Here is a 22,282-nt window from a genome sequence, read left to right as displayed (position 1 = left end):
TAAAAAAGGATATTATAGTGTAAAACCTAAATAAATTTTAGGTATTAGGTTAGGTATTGCCGCGTCAGTAAGAATCTGCTCTATAAAAATAACACATGACCTAACCCCTAAAATGAACTCAGTCAAAAAAAAAAACAAAAAAAAAAACGGTGTCAAAACAGCTATTTTTTGCCAAATTTTCAATATTAATCAATTTTCTCCGTTAACAAAGCAAGGGTTAACAGTCAAACAAAACTCTATATTTATTGCCCTGATTATGTAGTTTACAGAAACACCCTATATGTGGTCGTAAAATGCTGTATGGCCAAACGGCAGGGCGCACAAGGAAAGGAGCGCCATATGGTTTTTGGAAGGCAGATTTTGCTGCCTTCCAAAAACCGTATGGAGCTCCTTTCCTTCTGCGCCCTGCTGTATGGCCATACAGCATTTTACGATCACATATGGGGTGTTTCTATAAACTGCAGAATCAGGGCAATAAATATTGAGTTTTGTTTGGCTGTTAACCCTTGCTTTGTTACTGGAAAAAATTGAATAAAATGGAAAATTTGCCAAAAAATTTAAATTCTGAAATTTCATCTCCATGGGTTAACAAAGTTTGTAAAATTAGTTTTGAATACCTTGAGGGGTGTAGTTTCTAAAATGGGGTCATTTTTGGGTGGTTTCTATTATGTAAGCCTCACAAAGTAACTTCAGACCTGAACTGGTCCTTAAAAAGTGGGTTTTGGAAAATTTCTGAAAAATTTCAATATTTGCTTCTAAACTTCTAAGCCTTGTAACGTCCCCAAAAAAATTAATTGGCATTCCCAAAATGATCCAAACATGAAGTAGACATATGGGAATGTAAATTAATAACTATTTTTGGAGGTATTACTATGTATTATAGAAGAAGAGAAATTGAAACTTGGAAATATGCAAATTTTTCGACATTTTTGGTAATTTTTTATTTTTTTTTATAAATAAAAATGAATTTTTTTTACTCCATTTTACCAGTGTCATGAAGTACTATAAGTGACGAAAAAACATTCTCAGAATGGCCTCGATAAGTAAAAGCATTTTAAAGTTATTCACACATAAAGTGACACTGGTCAGATTTGCAAAACATGGCCTGGTCCTTAACCCCTTAAGGACTCGGCCCTATTTCACCTTACGGACTTGGCCATTTTTTGCAAACCTGACCAGTGTCCCTTTAAGTGCTGATAACTTTAAAACGCTTTGACTTATCCAGGCCATTCTGAGATTGTTTTTTTTCGTCACATATTGTACTTCATGACACTGGTAAAATTAAATTTAAAAAAATCATTTTTATTTATAAAAAAATACCAAATTTACCAAAAAAAAATAAAAAAATTGCAAATTTCCAAGTTTCAATTTCTCTACTTCTATAATACATAGTAATACCTGCAAAAATAGTTATTACTTTACATTCCCCATATGTCTACTTCATGTTTGGATCATTTTGGGAATGATATTTTATTTTTTGGGGATGTTACAAGGCTTAGAAGATTAGAATCTTGAAATTTTCAAAAACCCAATTTTTAGGGACCAGTTTAGGTCTGAAGTCACTTTGCGAGGCTTACATAATAGAAACCACCCAAAAATGACCCCATCTAAGAAACTACACCCCTCAAGGTATTCAAAACTGATTTTACAAACTTTGTTAACCCTTTAGGTGTTCCACAAGAATTAATGGAATATAGAGATACAATTTCAAAATGTAACTTTTTTGGCAGATTTTCCATTTTAATAATTTTTTTCCAGTTACAAAGAAAGGGTTAACAGCCAAACCAAACTCCATATTTATGGCCCTGATTCTGTAGTTTACAGAAACACCCCATATGTGGTCGTAAACTACTGTACGGGCACACGGCAGGGCGCAGAAGGAAAGGCATGCCATACGGTTTTTGGAAGGCAGAATTTGCTAGACTGTTTTGTCCCATTTGAAGCCCCCCTGATGCAACCCTAGAGTAGAAACTCCATAAAAGTGACCCCATATAAGAAACTACAACCCTCAAGGTATTCAAAACTGATTTTACAAACGTCGTTAACCCTTTAGGTGTTCCACAAGAATTAATGGAAAATAGAGATACAATTTCAAAATGTAACTTTTTGGGCAGATTTTCCATTTTAATAATTTTTTTCCAGTTACAAAGCAAGGGTTAACAGCCAAACAAAACTCAATATTTATGGCCCTGATTCTGTAGTTTACAGAAACACCCCATATGTGGTCGTAAACAGCTGTACCGGCACACGGCAGGGCGCAGAAGGAAAGGAATGCCATACAGTTTTTGGAAGGCAGATTTTGCTGGACTGGTTTTTTTGACACCATGTCCCATTTGAAGCCACCGATGCACCCCTAGAGTAGAAACTCCAAAAAATGGCCCCATTTTAGAAACTATGGGATAGGTTGGCAGTATTGTTGGTACTAGTTTAGGGTACATATGATTTTTGGTTGCTCTATATTACACTTTTTGTGAGGCAAGATAACAAGAAATAGCTGTTTTGGCACCGTTTTTATTTTTTGTTATTTACAACATTCATCTGACAGGTTAGATCATGTGATGTTTTTATAGACCAGGTTGTCACGGATGTGGCGATACCTAATATGTATTCTTTTTTTTTATTTATGTAAGTTTTACATAATGATTTCTTTTTTGAAGCAAAAAAAATCATGTTTTAGTGTTTCCATAGTCTGAGAGCCATAGTTTTTTTCAGTCTTTGGGCGATTACCTTGGGTAGGGTATGATTTTTTCGGGATGAGATGACGGTTTTATTGGCACTATTTTGGGGTGCGTGTGACCTTTTGATCGCTTGCTATTACACTTTTTGTGATGTAAGGTGACAAAAAATGGTTTATTTAGCACAGTTTTTATTTAAAAATTTTTACGGTGTTCATCTGAGGGGTTAGGTCATGTGATATGTTTATAGAGCCGGTCGATACGGACGCGACGATGCCTAATATGTATACTTTTTTTCCCCCCTATTTTTTATTAATTGTTTTCAACTTTATTTGGGGAAAATTACGTTTTTGTTTATTTTTACTTGAAACTTTTAATGCTTTTTGGGCGGAAAACTTTATTTTTAAAACTTTTTTTTTCACTTTATTTTTTGTCTCACTTTCGGACTTGAACTTTTGGGGGTCTAATCCTTTACAATGCATTCCAATACTTCTGTATTGGAATGCATTGGCTGTATGAGTAATACTGTCTGAATTGACCTGCGGTTTGCGGTGCCGATACGGGGGGGTCACGGGACCCCCCGGCGCATTTAGCCGTGGTGCCTGCTCAATAATTTGAGCAGGCACCGTGTTCCGATCACCGCCCGCCGGTGATCGGAACTATTGATGACGTACCGGTACGTCATGGGTCCTTAAGGACTCGGGATCCATGCCGTACCGGTACATCATGGGTCCCTAAAGGGTTAAAGGGTTTCTACCATCAGAAATACTGTTATGTAGCTGACTGACATTAGCGATGCGCTAATGTCAGCACTACATAACAGTATGTTTTTAACATTTATCCCTGCAGCCGTTCTGATAAAATAAGCACTTTTATAGGTGCTATGTGGGCGTAGAATCAGCACCTAGAGGCTCGGTCTACCAGTGGCGGATCCAGGGGGGGGCAACGGGGCAATTTCCCCCCCCCCCAAGCTGGCGGCGGCGGGGCACAGGGAGATGAGCGCTTCCCTTGTGGAAGCGCTCATCTCCAGTCATCTGTATCGCCGTCCTCAGGACAGCGATACAGATGCCTGTGCTGCGGCAGGGGAGGGAGAGGCGTGTCCCTTTCCCTTCCTCTGATAGGCTGCAGGAACTAGGCCGGCAGCCTATCAGAGGCCGGCGCAGGCGGCGCGATGATGTCATCGCGCCGCCTGAGCCATACAGCGCGGGACACAGGCCGGAAGAGGCCTGCATCGCATCGCTGACATGGAGGTAAGTATAAGTGTTTTTTTTTTTTTAATATATATACAATGCTGTTATTACTGGCACAGAGGGGCTGTTATTACTGGCGGGGGGGCTGTTATTACTGGCAGGGGGGCTGTTATTACTGGCACAGGGGGGGGCTGTTATCACTGGCACAGGGGGGGGCTGTTATTACTGGCACGGGGGGGCTATTACTGGCACAGGGGGGGCTGTTATTACTGGCACAGGGGGGCTGTTATTACTGGCATGGGGGGGCTGTTATTACTGGCACAGGGGAGGGCTGTTATTACTGGCACAGGGGGGCTGTTATTACTGGCACAGGGGGGCTGTTATTACTGGCACAGGGGGGCGCTGTTATTACTGGCACAGGGGGGCTGTTATTGCTGGCACAGGGGGGCTGTTATTACTGGCACAGGGGGGCTGTTATTACTGGCACAGGGGGGCTGTTATTACTGGCACAGGGGGGGGCTGTTATTACTGGCACAGGGGGGGCTGTTATTGCTGGCACAGGGGGGGGCTGTTATTACTGGCACGGGGGGGCTGTTATTACTGGCACAGGGGGGGCTGTTATTACTCGCACAGGGGGGGGCTGTTATTACTGGTACGGGGTGGCTGTTATTACTGGCACGGGGGGCTGTTATTAATGCTGGCAAATGGGGGGCTGTTATTAATACTGGCACATGGGGGGCTGTTATTAATACTAGCACATGGGGGGCTGTTATTAATACTGGCACATAGGGGCTGTTATTAATACTGGCACATGGGGGGCTGTTATTAATACTGGCACATGGGGGCTGTTATTAATACTGGCACATGATTGGGGGCTGTTATTAATACTGGCACATGGGGGGCTGTTATTAATACTGGCACATGGGGGGCTGTTATTAATACTGGCACATGGGGGGCTGTTATTAATACTGGCACATAGGGGGCTGTTATTAATACTGGCACATGGGGGGCTGTTATTAATACTGGCACATCGGGGGCTGTTATTAATACTGGCACATGATTGGGGGCACTATAGGGGCATCTGCTGAGGCCACAAAGAAGGGGTATTTTATATGGGGCGCTCTGTACAGTACAATTTTATACTGGGACACATTATGGTGGGTACTATGGGGAAGGGGGGAGAGGAGTACTATGGGATCATCTACGGGGGGCACTAAGAAGGGGTATTTTATACTTGCAAATTATGGGGGACACTGAGGGCATCTACTGGAGCATTTTATACTGGTACATTATGGGGGACACTAGGAGGAAGGAGTGTGTGGAGCACTATGGGGGCATTTACTAGGGGCACTATATAGGGGTATTTTATACTGGGACATTATGGGGGCACTATGGGGACATTAGATCAACTGGGGGCATTACAAGGGGGTATTTTTTGCACTGTCACATTATAAGGAGAATTATTTCTACTGGGGGGGGGGCTTTATTACTCCCCCATGGTATGACCCCCTAGTAGCAGCACCAGCCTCTCCCTGCTCTGCTATCTCTCTGTCCTTTCTCCAAATCTTTATTATGAAATCGTTCTCATTAGGATAAAACACAACATCAGCTCCGCCGAGCCCCCGGCCAAAGTGCTGAAGTGGTGTCCGAGATCCCCAAGGGCCAAGTCAAGTAATTGTAAGTTTTCATGTGAAATATGTTTCTTATACACATATAGCATACACTGTGCCACACAATATACAGTATACCTCTACACTGTGTAGTCTGTTCTATAAGCACCATTGTTTTGTGGCGGCGGACAGAAAAAAATCTGAAAGTGCCCCTCCCGAGACCAGGCTCTGGGTCTACTCACCCTTTATCCCGCCCAGGTCCCCTGTTCTGTCCGCCCCGCTCCTCTTGATTGATGTCACGGTTCGCAGCATCGCTGCTGAAATCCCGCGCCTGCGCCGTTCACTTCTGTATTTGGCGCAGGCGCAGTGAGTGAATGAAGCGCTCCTGGTGCCGGATTCCTCACTGCAGCTGCTCCGACTACGTCACAGTGAGGAAGCCGACATCAGGAGAGCGGCCTTCACTCACTGCGCCTGCGCCGAATACAGAAGTGAACGGCTGGTTACTGAATTGCTGTTCTCATTCATCTGAATACTCAATTTTCCTTTGCTGAAATCCAAGGAGGATATAGAAAGCAACAAATGCTCTCACTTGGCAGTTTCTATAATTTCTATGAATTTCAATGGTTATAACCACATAATCCAGAAGATGACCACGATAGTTTGATCACACTTTCTTCAACAGCTGTTGGGCGAACAATCATTTGGGTGACAGCTATCTCTCCCCACTCCCCCATACACATACTAGTTTGGCTCAACTGAACGTGTATGTGTATTCAACGGGGAGAGGGGAGAAAGCTGCTGCCAGATACTTCTGGTGGCAGCTTATTTCCCAGGAGAAAATATTCATTCCATCCAATCCTTCTCTCCCCGACATCGCCTGTCGGGAGAGAGTCGGAAAGTCCCCACATTCAACTGTCGGTCGACAATACCCTCATGCATGTGGGGGCCTTAAGGAGGTGTTTATTAAAAGAATAGCTGACCAAAAACCTTTCTGTATTTTGGTAATGTTTTACTCATCGGAGATCTTTATCTGCAGAGATAGTCCGGGTTCTCCTATCTTTTGGACCGGAAACACACGATAACCATACATAGATGGTTGTGTTAATGGGGCCTAAAGAAGTTTTTTCAGACTGGCAAAAGGTTTCAATGGGGCCAGATGTAACATCTCAGAGTGGTGTTACCACTTCTGCACCTTACTACTATCTTTTATGGTCTAACCTGTATGTCACCTATATCTTTATATCCAGGTCCCTCAACACTGTGCATTTATAACAATGTTATGTAACTGTTCATGTAATGTACCTGGTTCACCAACAGGTGGCGGCAAACACGGCAGCGCTATAGTTAGATATAATGGAACTCACCATTCCACTCTCCCCCCCTTTGGTCAGAAGTGGACTAGTGCTACCAGAAGGAGATGGGGCAGTTCTGGTTTGTTCTGGTTGAGACTCCATGTTGGAGCTGCCAGGATTCTAACCTACTTTTTGGCTGAACATAAGTCCAACTACAAGAGTGAAGTGCAGCATAAAGAGAAAAGACACCAAGTGAGCTTGTCAGTACAGAAGAGTGAGAGAAGGATAGAGCAGAGTTGAGTTTGCCTGCCAGTTTAATGCTAAAGCCTGCTGGAACCAAGACAAAACCTGAAACTTTTTGGAGAAACGTTTATTCAAGTAAAGCTGCTATTAAACTTCATCTCAAGGTCTGGACTCAAGTTATTTCTTCAAATCCCTCAATTATTCCCCCTATTTATTGCTTCGGAGCCAAAGCCTGGGGTCCAGCCATATCCAGGTAGGAGCACCGTGACACACATAAAGAGTCATTTAGGCCGCAACATACCACTCAGCATTCCTACTACACCTGGGACAACATAAAGGGCCCTGGGGCGCGGCCGCCCGTTGCACAGACATTACATAACACCTTGGCAGAGCAACCCAGTTCCAGCGTTGCAGTTCCTTTTACAGCAGCTTCAGGTCCTTGCCAAATTGGAAGTGTGACATGATGTCTACATGTAAGGCACCACTGCCAGCCAATCAATGGCCTCAGTGGTGATGTGTGCAATAAGGGTGCCTGACCCCCAGCAGAGTCAGGAAGTGCAGCCCTAGACCCGCAGCTCTCTGACAAGATGAGTGATTTATTTTTTTACAGCATGTCGGGCCCCCTGGCAATTCTTTTCCAGTCACTGACAACCGCTGAAATTTTTGTCCGGCCGCCTCTCTGCATATTTTCCGTGCTGCGGCCGGACCATTATAGTGAATGGGGCCGGAGCAGACTTCTGGCGGCACGGTGGGCTTGCATTAGCATGGATCCGGCAGGCTGTTTCCCCGCCACAAGTGTGAAAGTAGTCTTAGAAAGGTTTTGTCAAAAGTGTCAGAACAATATAAATATGATATTTTACCACTTACCACCCTGCACAATACTATTATGTTGCTTCGGGTACCTAGTTAATGCAAAATGGCTTAATAGAATGGCACTGTAATGGCACAGGCTCAGGAGCTGTAGCTATACCATGAGGTAGTATTTTACAGCTAGAATCCTGCAGTGATTGCCGAGATAACGCCGATCCCAGCATTTTAACCACTCGGATGACGCAGTCAATAGCAACCTCTGCATCTGAGCAGCAGGGTTGCCAACCGTCCAGAAATTTCTGGACAATTTGTAAAAATAGGTGACTTTTTCCTATGTCCATGAAAAAAAATAGATGTGTCTGTGATTTTTTTCGCAGGTAGTACTTGACTAGATTATTTTGGTGATATTTATGAGGTGTTATCAGTATATTGAGCTATAGACATGGATTACTAATAGCTTTATCATTTATTATGGTATTTCAATTTGTCTATAAAAAATGTTGGCTGTCCGTGATTTTGGGATAAGTTGTCCAGAAAAAAACCCAATTCTGGTTGGCAACCCTGCTGTGCGGTTAGAGAGAGGGAGGGGGCTCGCTCTGTCCTCATTTGCCACCCCACAAATGCCAATTGTGGAGTGGCAAGCAGTTATGGCAGCTAGGGGCCTTCTGTCTCTGGCAGGATTTAACAGAATGCCTGTGAAAATCCCTATATACCGTAAGACCCCATGTACACGACCATATCCGTTTTGTGGTCCGCAAATCGCAGATTCGAGAAAACACAGAGGCAGTCTGTGTGCTTTCAGCATTTATATGGTAGTTCCACAAACTGATAAAATATGTTCTATACTTGTCTGCAGTTTTCAAACCAGCACCTGGATCTGAATACTTTTGTAATTGCATGTAATTAAAAATTTTGCATAGCCACTGAGTTATTCAATAAAATGTATCTGCATAGCGCCACCTGTTTGTTTATTTCTTTGACCTGGTTAATTTCTTTGACTTGCTCAATGAGAAGGCCGCACATGCTCAGTTCCATCCTTTAATTGTATCCTGAGCTGTGATAGTGAGAGCTGAGACACGCCCCCTTATCTGCAGCAGAAAAGACACTCCCTTGAGCTGTCAGCTTGACATACAGTACAGACCAAAAGTTTTGACACACCTTCTCATTCAAAGAGTTTTCTTTATTTTCATGACTATGAAAATTGTAGATTCACACTGAAGGCATCAAAACTATGAATTAACACATGTGGAATTATATACATAACAAACAAGTGTGAAACAACTGAAAATATGTCATATTCTAGGTTCTTCAAAGTAGCCACCTTTTGCTTTGATTATTGCTTTGCACACTCTTGGCATTCTCTTGATGAGCTTCAAGAGGTAGTCCCCTGAAATGGTTTTCACTTCACAGGTGTGCCCTGTCAGGTTTAATAAGTGGGATTTCTTGCCTTATAATTGGGGTTGGGACCATCAGTTGTGTTGAGGAGAAGTCAGGTGGATACACAGCTGATAGTCCTACTGAATAGACTGTTAGAATTTGTATTATGGCAAGAAAAAAGCAGCTAAGTAAGGAAAAACGAGTGGCCATCATTACTTTAAGAAATGAAGGTCAGTCAGTCAGCTGAAAAATTGGGAAAACTTTGAAAGTAAGGGCTATTTGACCATGAAGGAGAGTGATAGGGTGCTGCGCCAGATGACCTGGCCTCCACAGTCACCGGACCTGAACCCAATCGAGATGGTTTGGGGTGAGCTGGACCGCAGAGTGAAGGCAAAAGGGCCAACAAGTGCTAAGCATCTCTGGGAACTCCTTCAAGACAGTTGGAAGACTATTTCAGGTGACTACCTCTTGAAGCTCATCAAGAGAATGCCAAGAGTGTGCAAAGCAGTTATCAAAGCAAAAGGTGGCTACTTTGAAGAACCTAGAATATGACATATTTTCAGTTGTTTCACACTTGTTTGTTATGTATATAATTTCACATGTGTTAATTCATAGTTTTGATGCCTTCATAGTCATGAAAATAAAGAAAACTCTTTGAATGAGAAGGTGTGTCCAAACTTTTGGTCTGTACTGTAAATCTAGCAGAGCAATGAATGTGGAGATCTCTGGATCCATGTGAGGTACAGGGCTGGTTTTAACTTTGTTAGAAAGAGATTGTCATGTACTATATGATGTCTGATTATCATTGTATACATAAGTCATGGGATAAACCCTTTAAAGTGGTGTTCCCATCTTGGACATTGGGGGGATATTGCTAGGATATGTCCCCAGACTCCCCAATGTCTAAAAGTAGTGATGAGCGGCAGGGGCAATATTCGAATTTGCGATATTTCACAAATATTTCGTCGAATATTCGTCATATATTCGTGAATTTGAGAATTCACATTTTTCAAGCTGGTATAAATTTCCTGAGACTGGAGAAAATGGTTGACATGGCAGAACATTAGAATAGCTTTATATGAAGATAGAGTGCTCCAATATATTTGCGCTTGTGAATTTTCGGCAATTAATGATGCGCATATTTTTTTGCAATACGTGCAACTTGTATAGTAAGGGACAGGCAAATTTTCTATTGGTTGCTAGGGATGTTGCTAAGCTGTGACAAAGCCTTATCATTGGCCCACAAGCTAGAAGAAGGGAGGAATGATCACCTGATGTGTACTGTTAAAAAAAAAAAAGCACTATATTCTAAATATTTGCTAATTCTCGAAGTGCCGATATTCACAATAAAAATGTGCTTTTCGAATATTCGCGCTCAACACTATCTAATAGGTGCAAGGCCTGCACCTAGATTTAGAACGGAGCCTGCAAAGTTCTGGAGGGCTGGCGGCCGCCATCCAGTAATTTCTATGGGACTGATGAAAATTTGCGGAAGACCCACTTAAATGAACTTGAAGCGCACTGCGCAAGCACAGCCACAGCTCCATTTATTCTTTGGGGCTTACCGAAATAGCCGAACCAGCGCTCAGCTATTTTCAGCAGTCCCAAAGAAATAAATGGAAATCAGCCGCACTTTGCCGAGGTGGGACCTGCACCTATCAGACACTGGGGTCATATCCTAGCAATATACCCCAAATGTCAATGATGGGTATATTTAACACTTTAAGAAAAAATTAATCCCATTTCTCGTGTATAAAAAAAAAAAATACAAAAGCTAAACATAATTGGTATGGTTGAGTATGTAATTGCCCATCTAGTTTCTCAAAAAATTATAAATGAAAAATGTTCAAAAGGTCACGTGTCCTAATATGGTATCAATAAAATCTACCGCTCTCCCAGCAAAAATAAGTGCCCTCACACTGCTCTGTTGGTAGAAAAAAAGTTAAGGGTGTGAGAATATGACATCATAAAGCAGGGGCGGACTGGGAGCTTAAAGGGGTTGTCCGGGTTCAGAGCTGAACCCGGACATACCTCCATTTTCACCCAGGCAGCCCCCCTGACTTGATCATCGGAGCAGTTCATGCTCCGATGCTCTCTTTTGCCCTGCGCTAAATCGCGCAGGGCAAAAGCATTTTCCAGCGTTCCGGTGACGTACTGGGTTCTCCATGGGGCTGCCAGGAAGCCTGGTGACATCACAGGCACTGATGGGTGGGCTTTAGCGCTGCCCTAGCCAGTAAACCGGCTAGGGCAGCGAGTCACTGAACACACTGCCGGGCAGAAGCTTATGCCCGGCAGTGTGTTATTGCAAACAAAAGAGCCCTTGCCCATGAGATGCTCCGATGCTAACATCAGGGGGGCTGCCTGGGTGAAGTTATGGGTATGTCCGGGTTCAGCTCTGAACCCGGACAACCCCTTTAAAGTGGCCCTGGAAAAAATGCTAAAAGTGGCCCCGTTTTGTAGTCAGGTCCAAACTGATGGAAGGCAATGCCAGCAATACCATATTGTGGCACATTATGCCACCCCAACCGAGCTAAATACCACAGTCCATCACAAAATACATACCCAAAAACTTCCACTAGCCAGCTGTGAGGAGGACCCAGGCGGCCCCCGGGCATTGGCCCACCGGGAAATTTCCCTGTAAGGTCTATGTACGCCCCTGTCACAAAGCAATTTCAATAAAAAAAGAAAGGAAGGCTTTTTTTTTTTAAGCTAAAAGTGGTGGAATTGCTGCATTTTCCCACACTGTCACTTTTTACATTATACAAGACATTAGATGTACCTCAAAATTGTGTGACTTAAACATACTACTGGTACTGCAAAAAAGCATGGATATGTTGATTGAAAAATAAAAAAGTTATGGCTTTTGAAATTAGATCAAATGGAAAAAAAAAATTATCATGTCCTCAAGTGCCAAACTAGGCTGCGTCCTTAAGAGGTTAAACTGCTTTCGCACTACACAGAAGCCCGTCTACTAGGTAGGTGGGATCTTAGGGGCTGTGGAGGCCCGCCTGACTTGGAGCTAAATCCGCACAGAGGATAAAGTTGTCCCTTGCAGTCTATATATAGTTCTCCCTCTACCTATCCCAGGTGTGTCACACTCACCCTGCTGGCAGCCGATGAGAGAATCCAATGTATTATGGAGGAGATTAACCCTGAGCCTGCCAAGAGTTACTGTAACTATTGTCCACAGGGTAAACAGATCCAGAACAGGTAAACAGTGAGCATGGCCGGTGATATCAAAGGGTCACATGGATAGTTGGATGAATAGATAGATTTCTGGAGAAAACAGTTAACAATGACTACCAATATAGCCACCAGTAAGGCTTCTATGAGGTTACCCTATCTAGTATTAAAGCAATTTGCTCATCAGGCCCTAGGAAAGCTGAGTGATAACCTCTATAGGTGACATATTGGAGCTTATACAGTTACAAGAACAGTCTCACTGACATTTCATGATGCATTTTGGCCACTGCTGTATCTGTATCTTCACAACTCTGTTGATACCTGTGGCAGCCGAAATCTGCAGCCTGTGGTTAAATGCATGCTGATTTTTGTAGTTCCACCCCAGGTGGAGGCATAGGTTGTACAGCAGCTATGAAGTTTATATGTTTAAAGCAAAACATTAATGCAAAAGAATACATGTAAAAACAAGTACAATAAATCAATATTTCATGTAAGTGCCTGGTGTATGCAACATGACCTACCTCAAAGTCACATCCACCCTGGGTCAGCAACCACTGCAGGCAGGCCAGGTTGCCTGTAGCTGCTGCATCATGCGCAGGAGTAGCGCCATTCCTTGCTCTAGAGTTCCCCTCCAACTGCACCTCATCCACTAAATAGCGCAAACATCCGACTTTCCCTCCACGAGCCGCATGATGAACAATAGAAGCCTCCATTGGATCCTTCAGATCAGGCTGCAACTTGCCTTCTGCATGGAGAGTCCTCAAAGTCTCCAGATCCCCTTGCCTAGCAGCTTGCAGGATCCTCTCCAGAGTCATTGTGCTCTGCAGGTCACCAGCAGATCCCATGTGCCCGTTTGTAAATCACTTACCCATGGGCACCATCCAAGGGGAGAAGGAGCCACATTGAATGGTCTGCACCAAGCTGGGATGATCTAGAAGAAAAGACTACTTCCAGGAGGTCTTTATCTTGCAGAAACCCTAATTGTATCCTCAGAATCGACTGTCTGGGTCTTCCAAAAGCCAACAACCTGTAGGCTGCACATTTGCAGAAAGATATGGAAACTCACAGCCTGGAGAAGTATTTTCCAAGTTCTCATAGACATGGAGCAGAGGAGATCAGAGCTGGCTTCTCTGGAGGAAGTTGTTGGGTGGTAAATGTAGCTTTTGGCACATGGCCCTCAAGTGAACCTAAATAGGGTGGTATTGTAGTGTGACCTCTTCTTCTGCTGCTTGTGCTGGAAGGCTGGAGCTGGACATTCATCCCTCTGTGCCTCTCAGTTGCTTCTCCTGTGACAACTCCTCCTCCTTCCTTTCCCTGTCTACACAGCAGCAGACTGCCTAAATGAGTTTAGCCATTGTAATCCGTCCCTTCATCCTTCAGCATTCTTGATCCACCTGCTGTTCACTTACAGCTAAAAGGAAAGATAACATCAAGAATTTTAGATCTGTTCCTAGAGTTATAATAGGTCTACAAAACTAATAGTAACTTCATGGGGACATTGATATTAGCACAGCCTCAACATAAGGTGCTAATACTTGTCTACAGCACTACCCTCAAGTGTCACCTCTTATAGAAGAAGAGTCCCAAACCCTCTGTAGTCCTAAAATATCTACAATGATCAAGGCACTATGCTGGGACAACTCAAATTTTCGTCTCACAGACTTGGAGGTATACAATAGAATGAAATGAACCCTAGTGGCATGTATTTGATGCTAGAACAGGGTGGAGTGTGTTACAGCCCCAGCAATAAACCCAGGACCAGAATTGGTCATACTGTACATAAAAAAAATCACCCAAAAAAAGTAAACAAAATTGACAAAGTTTCTATAAAGTTAAAATATTTCATGACGGGGGTATTGGCTACCTGACGTCCGATCTAATACTCACCTGCCCCTGAAACAATCCCCCTTTCCACCAATCCATCCCCACCCAGTGCCTCATCCACCTTAACCTTAATAAAAACTCGGACACCAGGCTGGAATGAATCAGCGACAGCAGCCGTTTTAATTAACAAACAACATAAAAAAAAAATATATATATATATATATATATATATATATATATAAAGTCCGCAGCACTCCTTGAAGTAAAAAATGTGCAGTTTATTCACACATGTCAGAAAATTGACTTCAATGTCAATTTTCTGACATGTGTGAATAAACTGCACATTTTTTACTTCAAGGAGTGCTGCGGACTTTCTTTATTTGTTTATCCGTCCTGTATCGAGGGACCACCGCGGGCACCGTATAACTGTGAAAAAAGGAGTGCTGCCTGACCTTTTCTATGGATCTATATATATATATATATATATATATATATATATACAGTCAGGTCTATAAATATTGGGACGTTGACACAATTCTAAATTTTTTGGCTCTATACACTACCACAATGGATTTGAAATGAAACGAACAAGATGTGCTTTACCTGCAGACTGTCAGATTTAATTTGAGGGCATTTACATCCAAATCAGGTGAACGGTGTAGGAATTACAACAGTTTGCATATGTGCCTCCCACTTGTTAATGGACCAAAAGTAATGGGACAGAATAATAATCATAACTCAAACTTTCACTTTTTAATACATGGTTGCAGATCCTTTGCAGTCAATTACAGTCTGAAGTCTGGAACACATAGACATCACCAGACGCTGGGTTTCATCCCTGGTGTTGCTCTGCCAGGCCTCTACTGCAACTGTCTTCAGTTCCTGCTTGTTCTTGGGGCATTTTCCCCTTCAGTTTTGTATTCAGCAAATTAAATGCATGCTCAATCGGATTCAGGTCAGGTGATTGACTTGGCCATTGCATAACATTCCACTTCTTTCCCTTAAAAAACTCTTTGGTTGCTTTTGCAGTATGCTTTGGGTCATTGTCCATCTGCACTGTGAAGCGCCGTCCAATGAGTTCTGAAGCATTTGGCTGAATATGAGCAGATAATATTGCCCGAAACACTTCAGAATTCATCCTGCTGCTTTTGTCAGCAGTCACATCATCAATAAATATAAGAGAACCAGCTCCATTGGCAGCCATACATGCCCACGCCATGACACTACCACCACCATGCTTCACTGATGAGGTGGCATGCTTAGGATCATGAGCAGTTCCTTTCCTTCTCCATACTCTTCTCTTCCCATCACTCTGATACAAGTTGATATTGGGCTTATCTGTCCATAGGATGTTGTTCCAGAACTGTGAAGGCTTTTTTAGATGTTGTTTGGCAAACTGTAATCTGGCCTTCCTGTTTTTGAGGCTCACCAATGGTTTACATCTTGTGGTGAACCCTCTGTATTCACTCTGGTGAAGTCTTCTCTTGATTGTTGACTTCGACACACATACACCTACCTCCTGGAGAGTGTTCTTGATCTGGCCAACTGTTGTGAAGGGTGTTTTCTTCACCAGAGAAAGAATTCTTCGGTCATCCACCACAGTTGTTTTTCGTGGTCTTCCAGGTCATTTGGTGTTGCTGAGCTCACCGATGCGTTCTTTCTTTTTAAGAATGTTCCAAACAGTTGTTTTGACCACGCCTAATGTTTTTGCTATCTCTCTGATGGGTTTGTTTTGTTTTTTCAGCCTAATGATGGCTTGCTTTACTGATAGTGACAGTTCTTTGGATCTCATCTTGAGAGTTGACAGCAACAGATTCCAAATGCAAATAGCACACTTGAAATGAAATCTGGACCTTTTATCTGCTCATTGTAATTGGGATAATGAGGGAATAACACACACTTGGCCATGGAACAGCTGAGAAGCCAATTGTCCTATTACTTTTGGTTCCTTAACAAGTGGGAGGTACATATGCAAACTGTTGTAATTCCTACACCGTTCACCTGATTTGGATGTAAATACCCTCAAATTAAAGCTGACAATCTGCAGTTAAAGCACATCTTGTTTGTTTCATTTCAAATCTATTGTGGTGGTGTATAGAGTCAAAAATGTTACAATTGTGTTGATGTCACAATATTTATGGACCTGACTGTATACCATAAACTCTATAATTACTTCCTTACAAGGGAAGGTCCTTGAAGCCCCAAATAACTGACTTACCCCACCGGGGTGCCTTTTTGCCTCCAGTCGTTACCCACCAGCTCGGAAGCACCACTGAATGGCCCCCTCTTTAATTCCGCCACAACTGGGAGTCCAGCCCCAACTGCGGAGCCCTCCCATCATCCTCGCCAGTGAATAAAACCAACTTCAAGGACCTCCCCCCACCACAGCCGCCGTGACAAAAATCCTCCCCCTTATCTCCACACCTCACCATCCAACAATCCTACCCCTAACCAACTTCTACAATCTGCCACTAACCCCCCCCCCAATAAAAGGAAGGGGTGGGTGGGCAGGATTCCTTTCTGCTCTACCTAAAATGGCACCCTTCTTCTCCCTGTCTCAATCTTTTAATCCCTCGACCCCACCCCTAAACTCAAATTACCCAATCCCTATACCCCCATGATCCCCTTAAACCCGTCCCCTTGACCAACTATCCTATCCCTACCTCTGGCGTCTCCCTGAGCCAAACCCCTCATTATGCTGGCCTCCCCTAAAGCTCTGCTCCCAGTCCGGCCATAACTTGACGGGGGTATTGGCTACCCGATGTCCGACCCCATCTAATACTCACCTGCCCCTGAAACAATCCCCCTTTCCACCAATCCATCCCCACCCAGCGCCTCATCCCCCTTAACCTTAATAAAAACTCGGACACCAGGCTGGAATGAATCGGCCACAGCAGCTGTTTTTATTAACAAACAACATAAAAATATATTAATATATATATATAACCATAAACTCTATAATTAATTCCTTGCAAGGGTAGGTCCTTGAAGCCCCAAATAACTGAATTACCCCACTGGGGTGCCATCTTGCCTCCAGCCGTTGCCCGCCAGCTCGGAAGCACCACTGAATGGCCCCCTCTTTAATTCTGCCACAACTGGGAGTCCAGCCCCAACCGTGGAGCCATCCCATCATCCTCACCAGTGAATTAAACCAACTTCCAGGACCTCCTCCCGCCACCAACGCACAGACTTGAACCCTTAAGTCTGTGCAGCCCTCCATACTCCCAAAGCCATCTCAATACCTTCCGATAAAACCAAAATCCACATGTCTAACCCGACTGCATTTAAATGTACTCCATCCGACCTCCAAAAACCCCCAACTCCCTTCTTAAGCTCCGTATGCCTCACCGCCACCGCCCCATTCCTGGCCATAAAACGACCCATTGCCCAGTTCAACTTCACTCTCGCCCTATTCACCCCTTCCACCGATCTAGCCCCTCTCCATACCATCAGAAACAAAGCTCACAACCGTAACAAATCAAATTTCATGTCATGTAGTAGCTCCCGCAATGGCCGTACCGCCAAATGGTTGCCGCCAACATGCAGCACTAAAACATCAGGTGCCCTAATCCAGCCTCGCAAAATGATGCACTTCAGGCAGGACCCCACTCCAAACCATGCCCCTACGCCCCAACCACCTTACCACCATCTCGGACCGTGAAAATCCCAATTGTTGACCCGGCCGAACCGCCCCCCCAGACAGTCCCCCAAAAAACGTAAGAGTGTCCGAGGATCCACACCAGGGCTGGTACCGCACCTGAAACAAGAAAAACCAGAACACAGAACAATACAACCCCCATTAACAACCACCCCAATTGTAATACCCCTGCCCCACAAAAAATTAATTTAAACTACAGCCGATTCAATCGGATATAAGACCTGAACCGAACAGACTCCCAACGCCCAATCCGTTTAATAATCTCATCGTCCAAACCCCATCGAGCCACCTCCGTCACCGCTCCGACCCCGCCTGACCCAACCCTAACCGCTCCAAACATTTTGAAAAAACAGCCGTAAACGGAAAACGGGTCAAAATAGACCATTCAGAATGCACTAACAGTGGTCTAATCCCCATCCTCATATCTGCCCCGTAGTCACGCATACATTGCACCGGACACATTTCACAGCCTGGAATACCGAACAAAACCACCCTCCGCCCCCTTCCTTCCACATCCGTCTTTGACCGGCTGATAACAAATTCCACCCTATCGTGAAATAAATCTATATCATCCCTAAGCAACCCCCCACCCGACTAACCGTCGGACAAACCAGCTCCCCCAATCGCAACGCCCCAAAAAATGCAAAAGAAAATGCCAGTCTAAATAACCGCTCTTCCCAAGCCGAACTGCAAACCCTCCTTAGCTGTTCACCCAAAAGCAATTCAAAAGACACCGGCCTCCTGCTAACCACCCTTGCCCCTAACCGACGCCAACCTTTTAGGGCCCTTGTGACCAAAAAGGACTTAGTAAAGTCTGTCATCTTTCTCAACTTGAATCCAAAGGCCAACCCAGCTATGCAACTATTTATTTTTGCCACTGACCACCCTTCCTCCCTACAATGCCCTAGGAACAGCAACAGCGGAACTTCCAACTCCCCATTCCCAACAACCAGCCTACTACACCATTCCTCCCAGTACCCCAACGCCTTTAAATATGTCGCCCACGTACCGGGCGCCAATGATGCCTGAACGAGCCCTGCTATGGTCCGTCCAGAAGATCCCACAGACAGCTCGGGCACTACTCCCAAACTCTTCTGCCTTTGGGGCCAGTTGCCGGAATCGATCCCACTGTGAACGAGAGAGAGCGTCAGCAACACAGATGTCAACCCCCGGCACATGCACCGCCTCAACCCAAGCATTGATCGACAAACACTCCAAAACCAGCCGCTGTAGCAGCCGTACCATTAAAGGCGACGAGGCCGACAACCCATTTATCGCCTGAACCACTCCCAAGTTATCACAGTGGAAACAAACCTTTTTATCCTGAAAAAACTCCCCCCTAACAGAACTGCCACCACAATGGGAAAAAGATCCAATAACGCTAAATTTTTTTAACCAGCCATTCTCCGCCCAACTCTCCGGCCATTTGCCAGCACACCATTGTACCAGCTCCCCCATCCCCTCCCCCTGTAAACGCCAAAACCACAACCCCCCGCCGCCTCCGGAAATAACTCACAATCGAACGAGTTCACTACCTCACCCATGAATAGTGAGCGACCATTATAATTCTCCAAAAAGGAACTCCAAACTTGCAAGTCCGCTCTCAATTCTTTTCCCAAATGAATGTAGTGATGTGGTGAAACAACGCCCGCTGTCACCCCCGCTAACCTCCTACAGAAAAGCCTCCCCATGGGCATAATCCGGCATGCAAAATTAAGTTTCCACAGGAGTGACTGAAGCTCGTGCAATTTTAACTTTTTTAACCGAGCTGCCCTCGCAACCTTCCCTTTTAGGTTCTCCAACTTGTCCCTCGGCAATCTACACTCCATCTCAATAGTATCAATGACAATCCCCAGAAAACTCAATTCCGTGACCGGCCCTACCGTCTTCTCTGTTGCCAATGGGACCCCAAACGCCGCAAACAATGTATGCAGCAATAATGCACACACTTTCTAATCCGGAGGGCCGATACAAAGGAAATCGTCCAAGTAGTGAATGATAGATTCACAACCAGACGAATCCACCACCACCCATTCCAAAAATGAACTAAACGCTTCGAAGTATGCACATGACAAGGAACAGCCCATAGGCAAACACCTATCGACAAAAAATCCCCATCCCAAAAACACCCCAATAAATGCAAACAATCCGGATGCACTGGCAATAACCTAAAAGTCGCCTCAATGTCAGTCTTCGCTAGCAGAGCCCCCCTCCCAAACTTCTTAACTCACGCAACTGCCATGTCAAATGAGGTATAGACCACGGAACACAAGGCCGGATCAATACCGCCATTGACCGACGTTCCCTTTGGGAAAGACAGGTGGTGAATAAGCCGAAACCTATTCACTTCCTTCTGCGGAACCACACCCAGTGGAGACACTCGCAAATCCCCTCATATACCCAATATGCATCCCCGATTGCGTCCAAATAACAAAACAATGCCAAACAGCATTCCGGCGCCTTCTCCCCTATCACACTCGCTAATATCGCAAACACCTGCAACCAGTTCTGAAAGGTTTGCGGTATTAGTCAATATCTACGCTTCTCCTTCTCCTCTTTTTTGCCCTCTTTCTTCCGTAACCTATCCAGGTTAAACTTATCCAACGGGAGCAAAGAAGAAATCTCCACATATTCACCCTTCCAAATACACTCCCTTATCTCCTGCTTTAAATGAGCCCCCAACAGACCCTCAAAGCAGACATATACCTCCCCTCTAGCTTTGTCATCCAACCGCACCATTTCGTCGTCCTAAACCCCCCCCCCCCCCCGTCTGCGTTTGCACCGATGCTCCCTAACCCTAAACTACCTCCCCGCACCATATTCGACCCTCCAGGGCCCCCCGCCACCCCCCATGCTGGCAATGGGGATATCCCCTTCATACCCTAACCTGCTAATCCCCCCAACAGTTGCCCTAAGCCCCTACCCAAATCCACGAAATCCACAAAATCTCACCTGGCTGCCTGGGTGCTGTGATCCCATCAGCCGAAAATCCTGAGTCCAGGTGTCCAGTCCTCTGCGCTGATCCTCCAGCTTCAGACCCAAACGCTTTCACACGCTGTCCCCTAGCTGTGCTCCTGCCAGGGACGTTAGAGCTGCTATCCTCCATGGAAAGGTCAGAGGGGACAGAGCTTCTTCCCTGCCGCAGACTGGGTGATGGTGATGGGGGCCTGCTTCATGACACCACCGGACCCACAGCAGGCCTGTGCCTCCCGACATCTTGCTCCCGCTGGGGGGCACCTTCCTCCCCAGCACATGGGAAGGTGCCCGCCGTTCCTGGTCCCGCTCCCACACCGCATCCCGATGTAGAACGAGGTGACCGGACCTGGCCACCTCGTGGGCTCCGCCTGCATGTCGGATTCCTCCCACGCTGGGGAGGAAGCTTTCCCCGCTGTCCACCGGCGTGGAGGGTCCTCTGAAGGGCTCCAGGGGGGGGGGGTTAGGACTGTGTGCTGAAGCGCGTTGGTGGTCTGGTCAGCCGCGACCGGGTCGCTGAGGGCTGAGGCGGTACTGAAGCCTCAGCTGCCTTCCTTAAGAGAAGCTGCAGCTGGTTCTGAACCCAGCCGGATCCCCGAACCCCCGCAGCCTCCTGATGGTGTCCTCCACTGGCTCCATTCTGGTAAGTTTAGCTTGAACAGCATGGACTCCTTTACTCCTTTCTGCTCTACCTAAAATGGCACCCTTCTTCTCCCTGTCTCAATCTTTTAACCCCTCGACCCCCACCCCTAAACTCTAATTACCCAATCCCTATCCCCCCATGATCCCCTTAAACCCTCCCCCTTGACCAAATATCCTATCCCTACATCTGGGGTCTCCCTGAGCCAAACCCCCGTCATGCTAGCCTCCCCTAAAGCTTTGCCCCTAGTCTGGCCAAAACTTTATGTGAAAGTTGAATTACAGCCTGTTTATACTCCAGAGCTGCATGCACAATTCTGCAGCCTTCAGACATAAAATCTCCCAGTATTGGTTGTTGTTTTTCACTCTTTACACCAGGCACTGTACAGTAGTCTGATATCCTGACACTATTCTGATGCAGGAATTACAAATTATTCCCATGTATTATAGCAATTTGTCGGCTGTATCCAGTGACAGTACTGGCAGAATTGTGAATTCCGCTCCAGAGTATACCACAGTTGGAAATTCAGGATAATGACAAGATAATGTATGCACACAGTGACTGCACCAGCAGAATACTGAGTCCAGCTCTGGAGTATAATAGAGAATATGAATAAGGAAGTTTTCTCTGTGACCTGTACAGAGGTCACGATGGAGTAGATAAGCTGTGATATCTTCTATTGTGATTCCTGTGTATAGCTGATATCTGTCATTCTAATCTTTCCAGTAATGATAAGCAGATAACTGCAGTAAAGTGATCTGTACAGACCAAGAAGTGGTGCCTATTATAAGCCTTAGTGGCCAGAGC

The 22,282-nt window shown here is 45.0% G+C and overlaps 1 protein-coding gene across 2 annotated transcripts in view; it reads right to left on the bottom strand.

The window, feature by feature from the left end:
* The window catches only part of ESPN (espin), a 257,573-nt gene extending 244,378 nt beyond the window's left edge, over nucleotides 1-13,195 (bottom strand). For both annotated transcript variants that reach the window (XM_040429692.1, XM_040429684.1), the window contains exon 1: nucleotides 12,902-13,195. In XM_040429692.1, coding sequence (XP_040285626.1) covers nucleotides 12,902-13,195 — 294 coding nt within the window. The remainder of the gene's footprint in view (nucleotides 1-12,901) is intronic.
* Between the last annotated feature and the right edge of the window lie 9,087 nt (nucleotides 13,196-22,282).

Source organism: Bufo bufo, chromosome 1 (genome assembly GCF_905171765.1).
Source record: "Bufo bufo chromosome 1, aBufBuf1.1, whole genome shotgun sequence".
NCBI lineage: Eukaryota > Metazoa > Chordata > Amphibia > Anura > Bufonidae > Bufo > Bufo bufo.
This window is presented reverse-complemented; position numbering and strand designations above follow the sequence as displayed.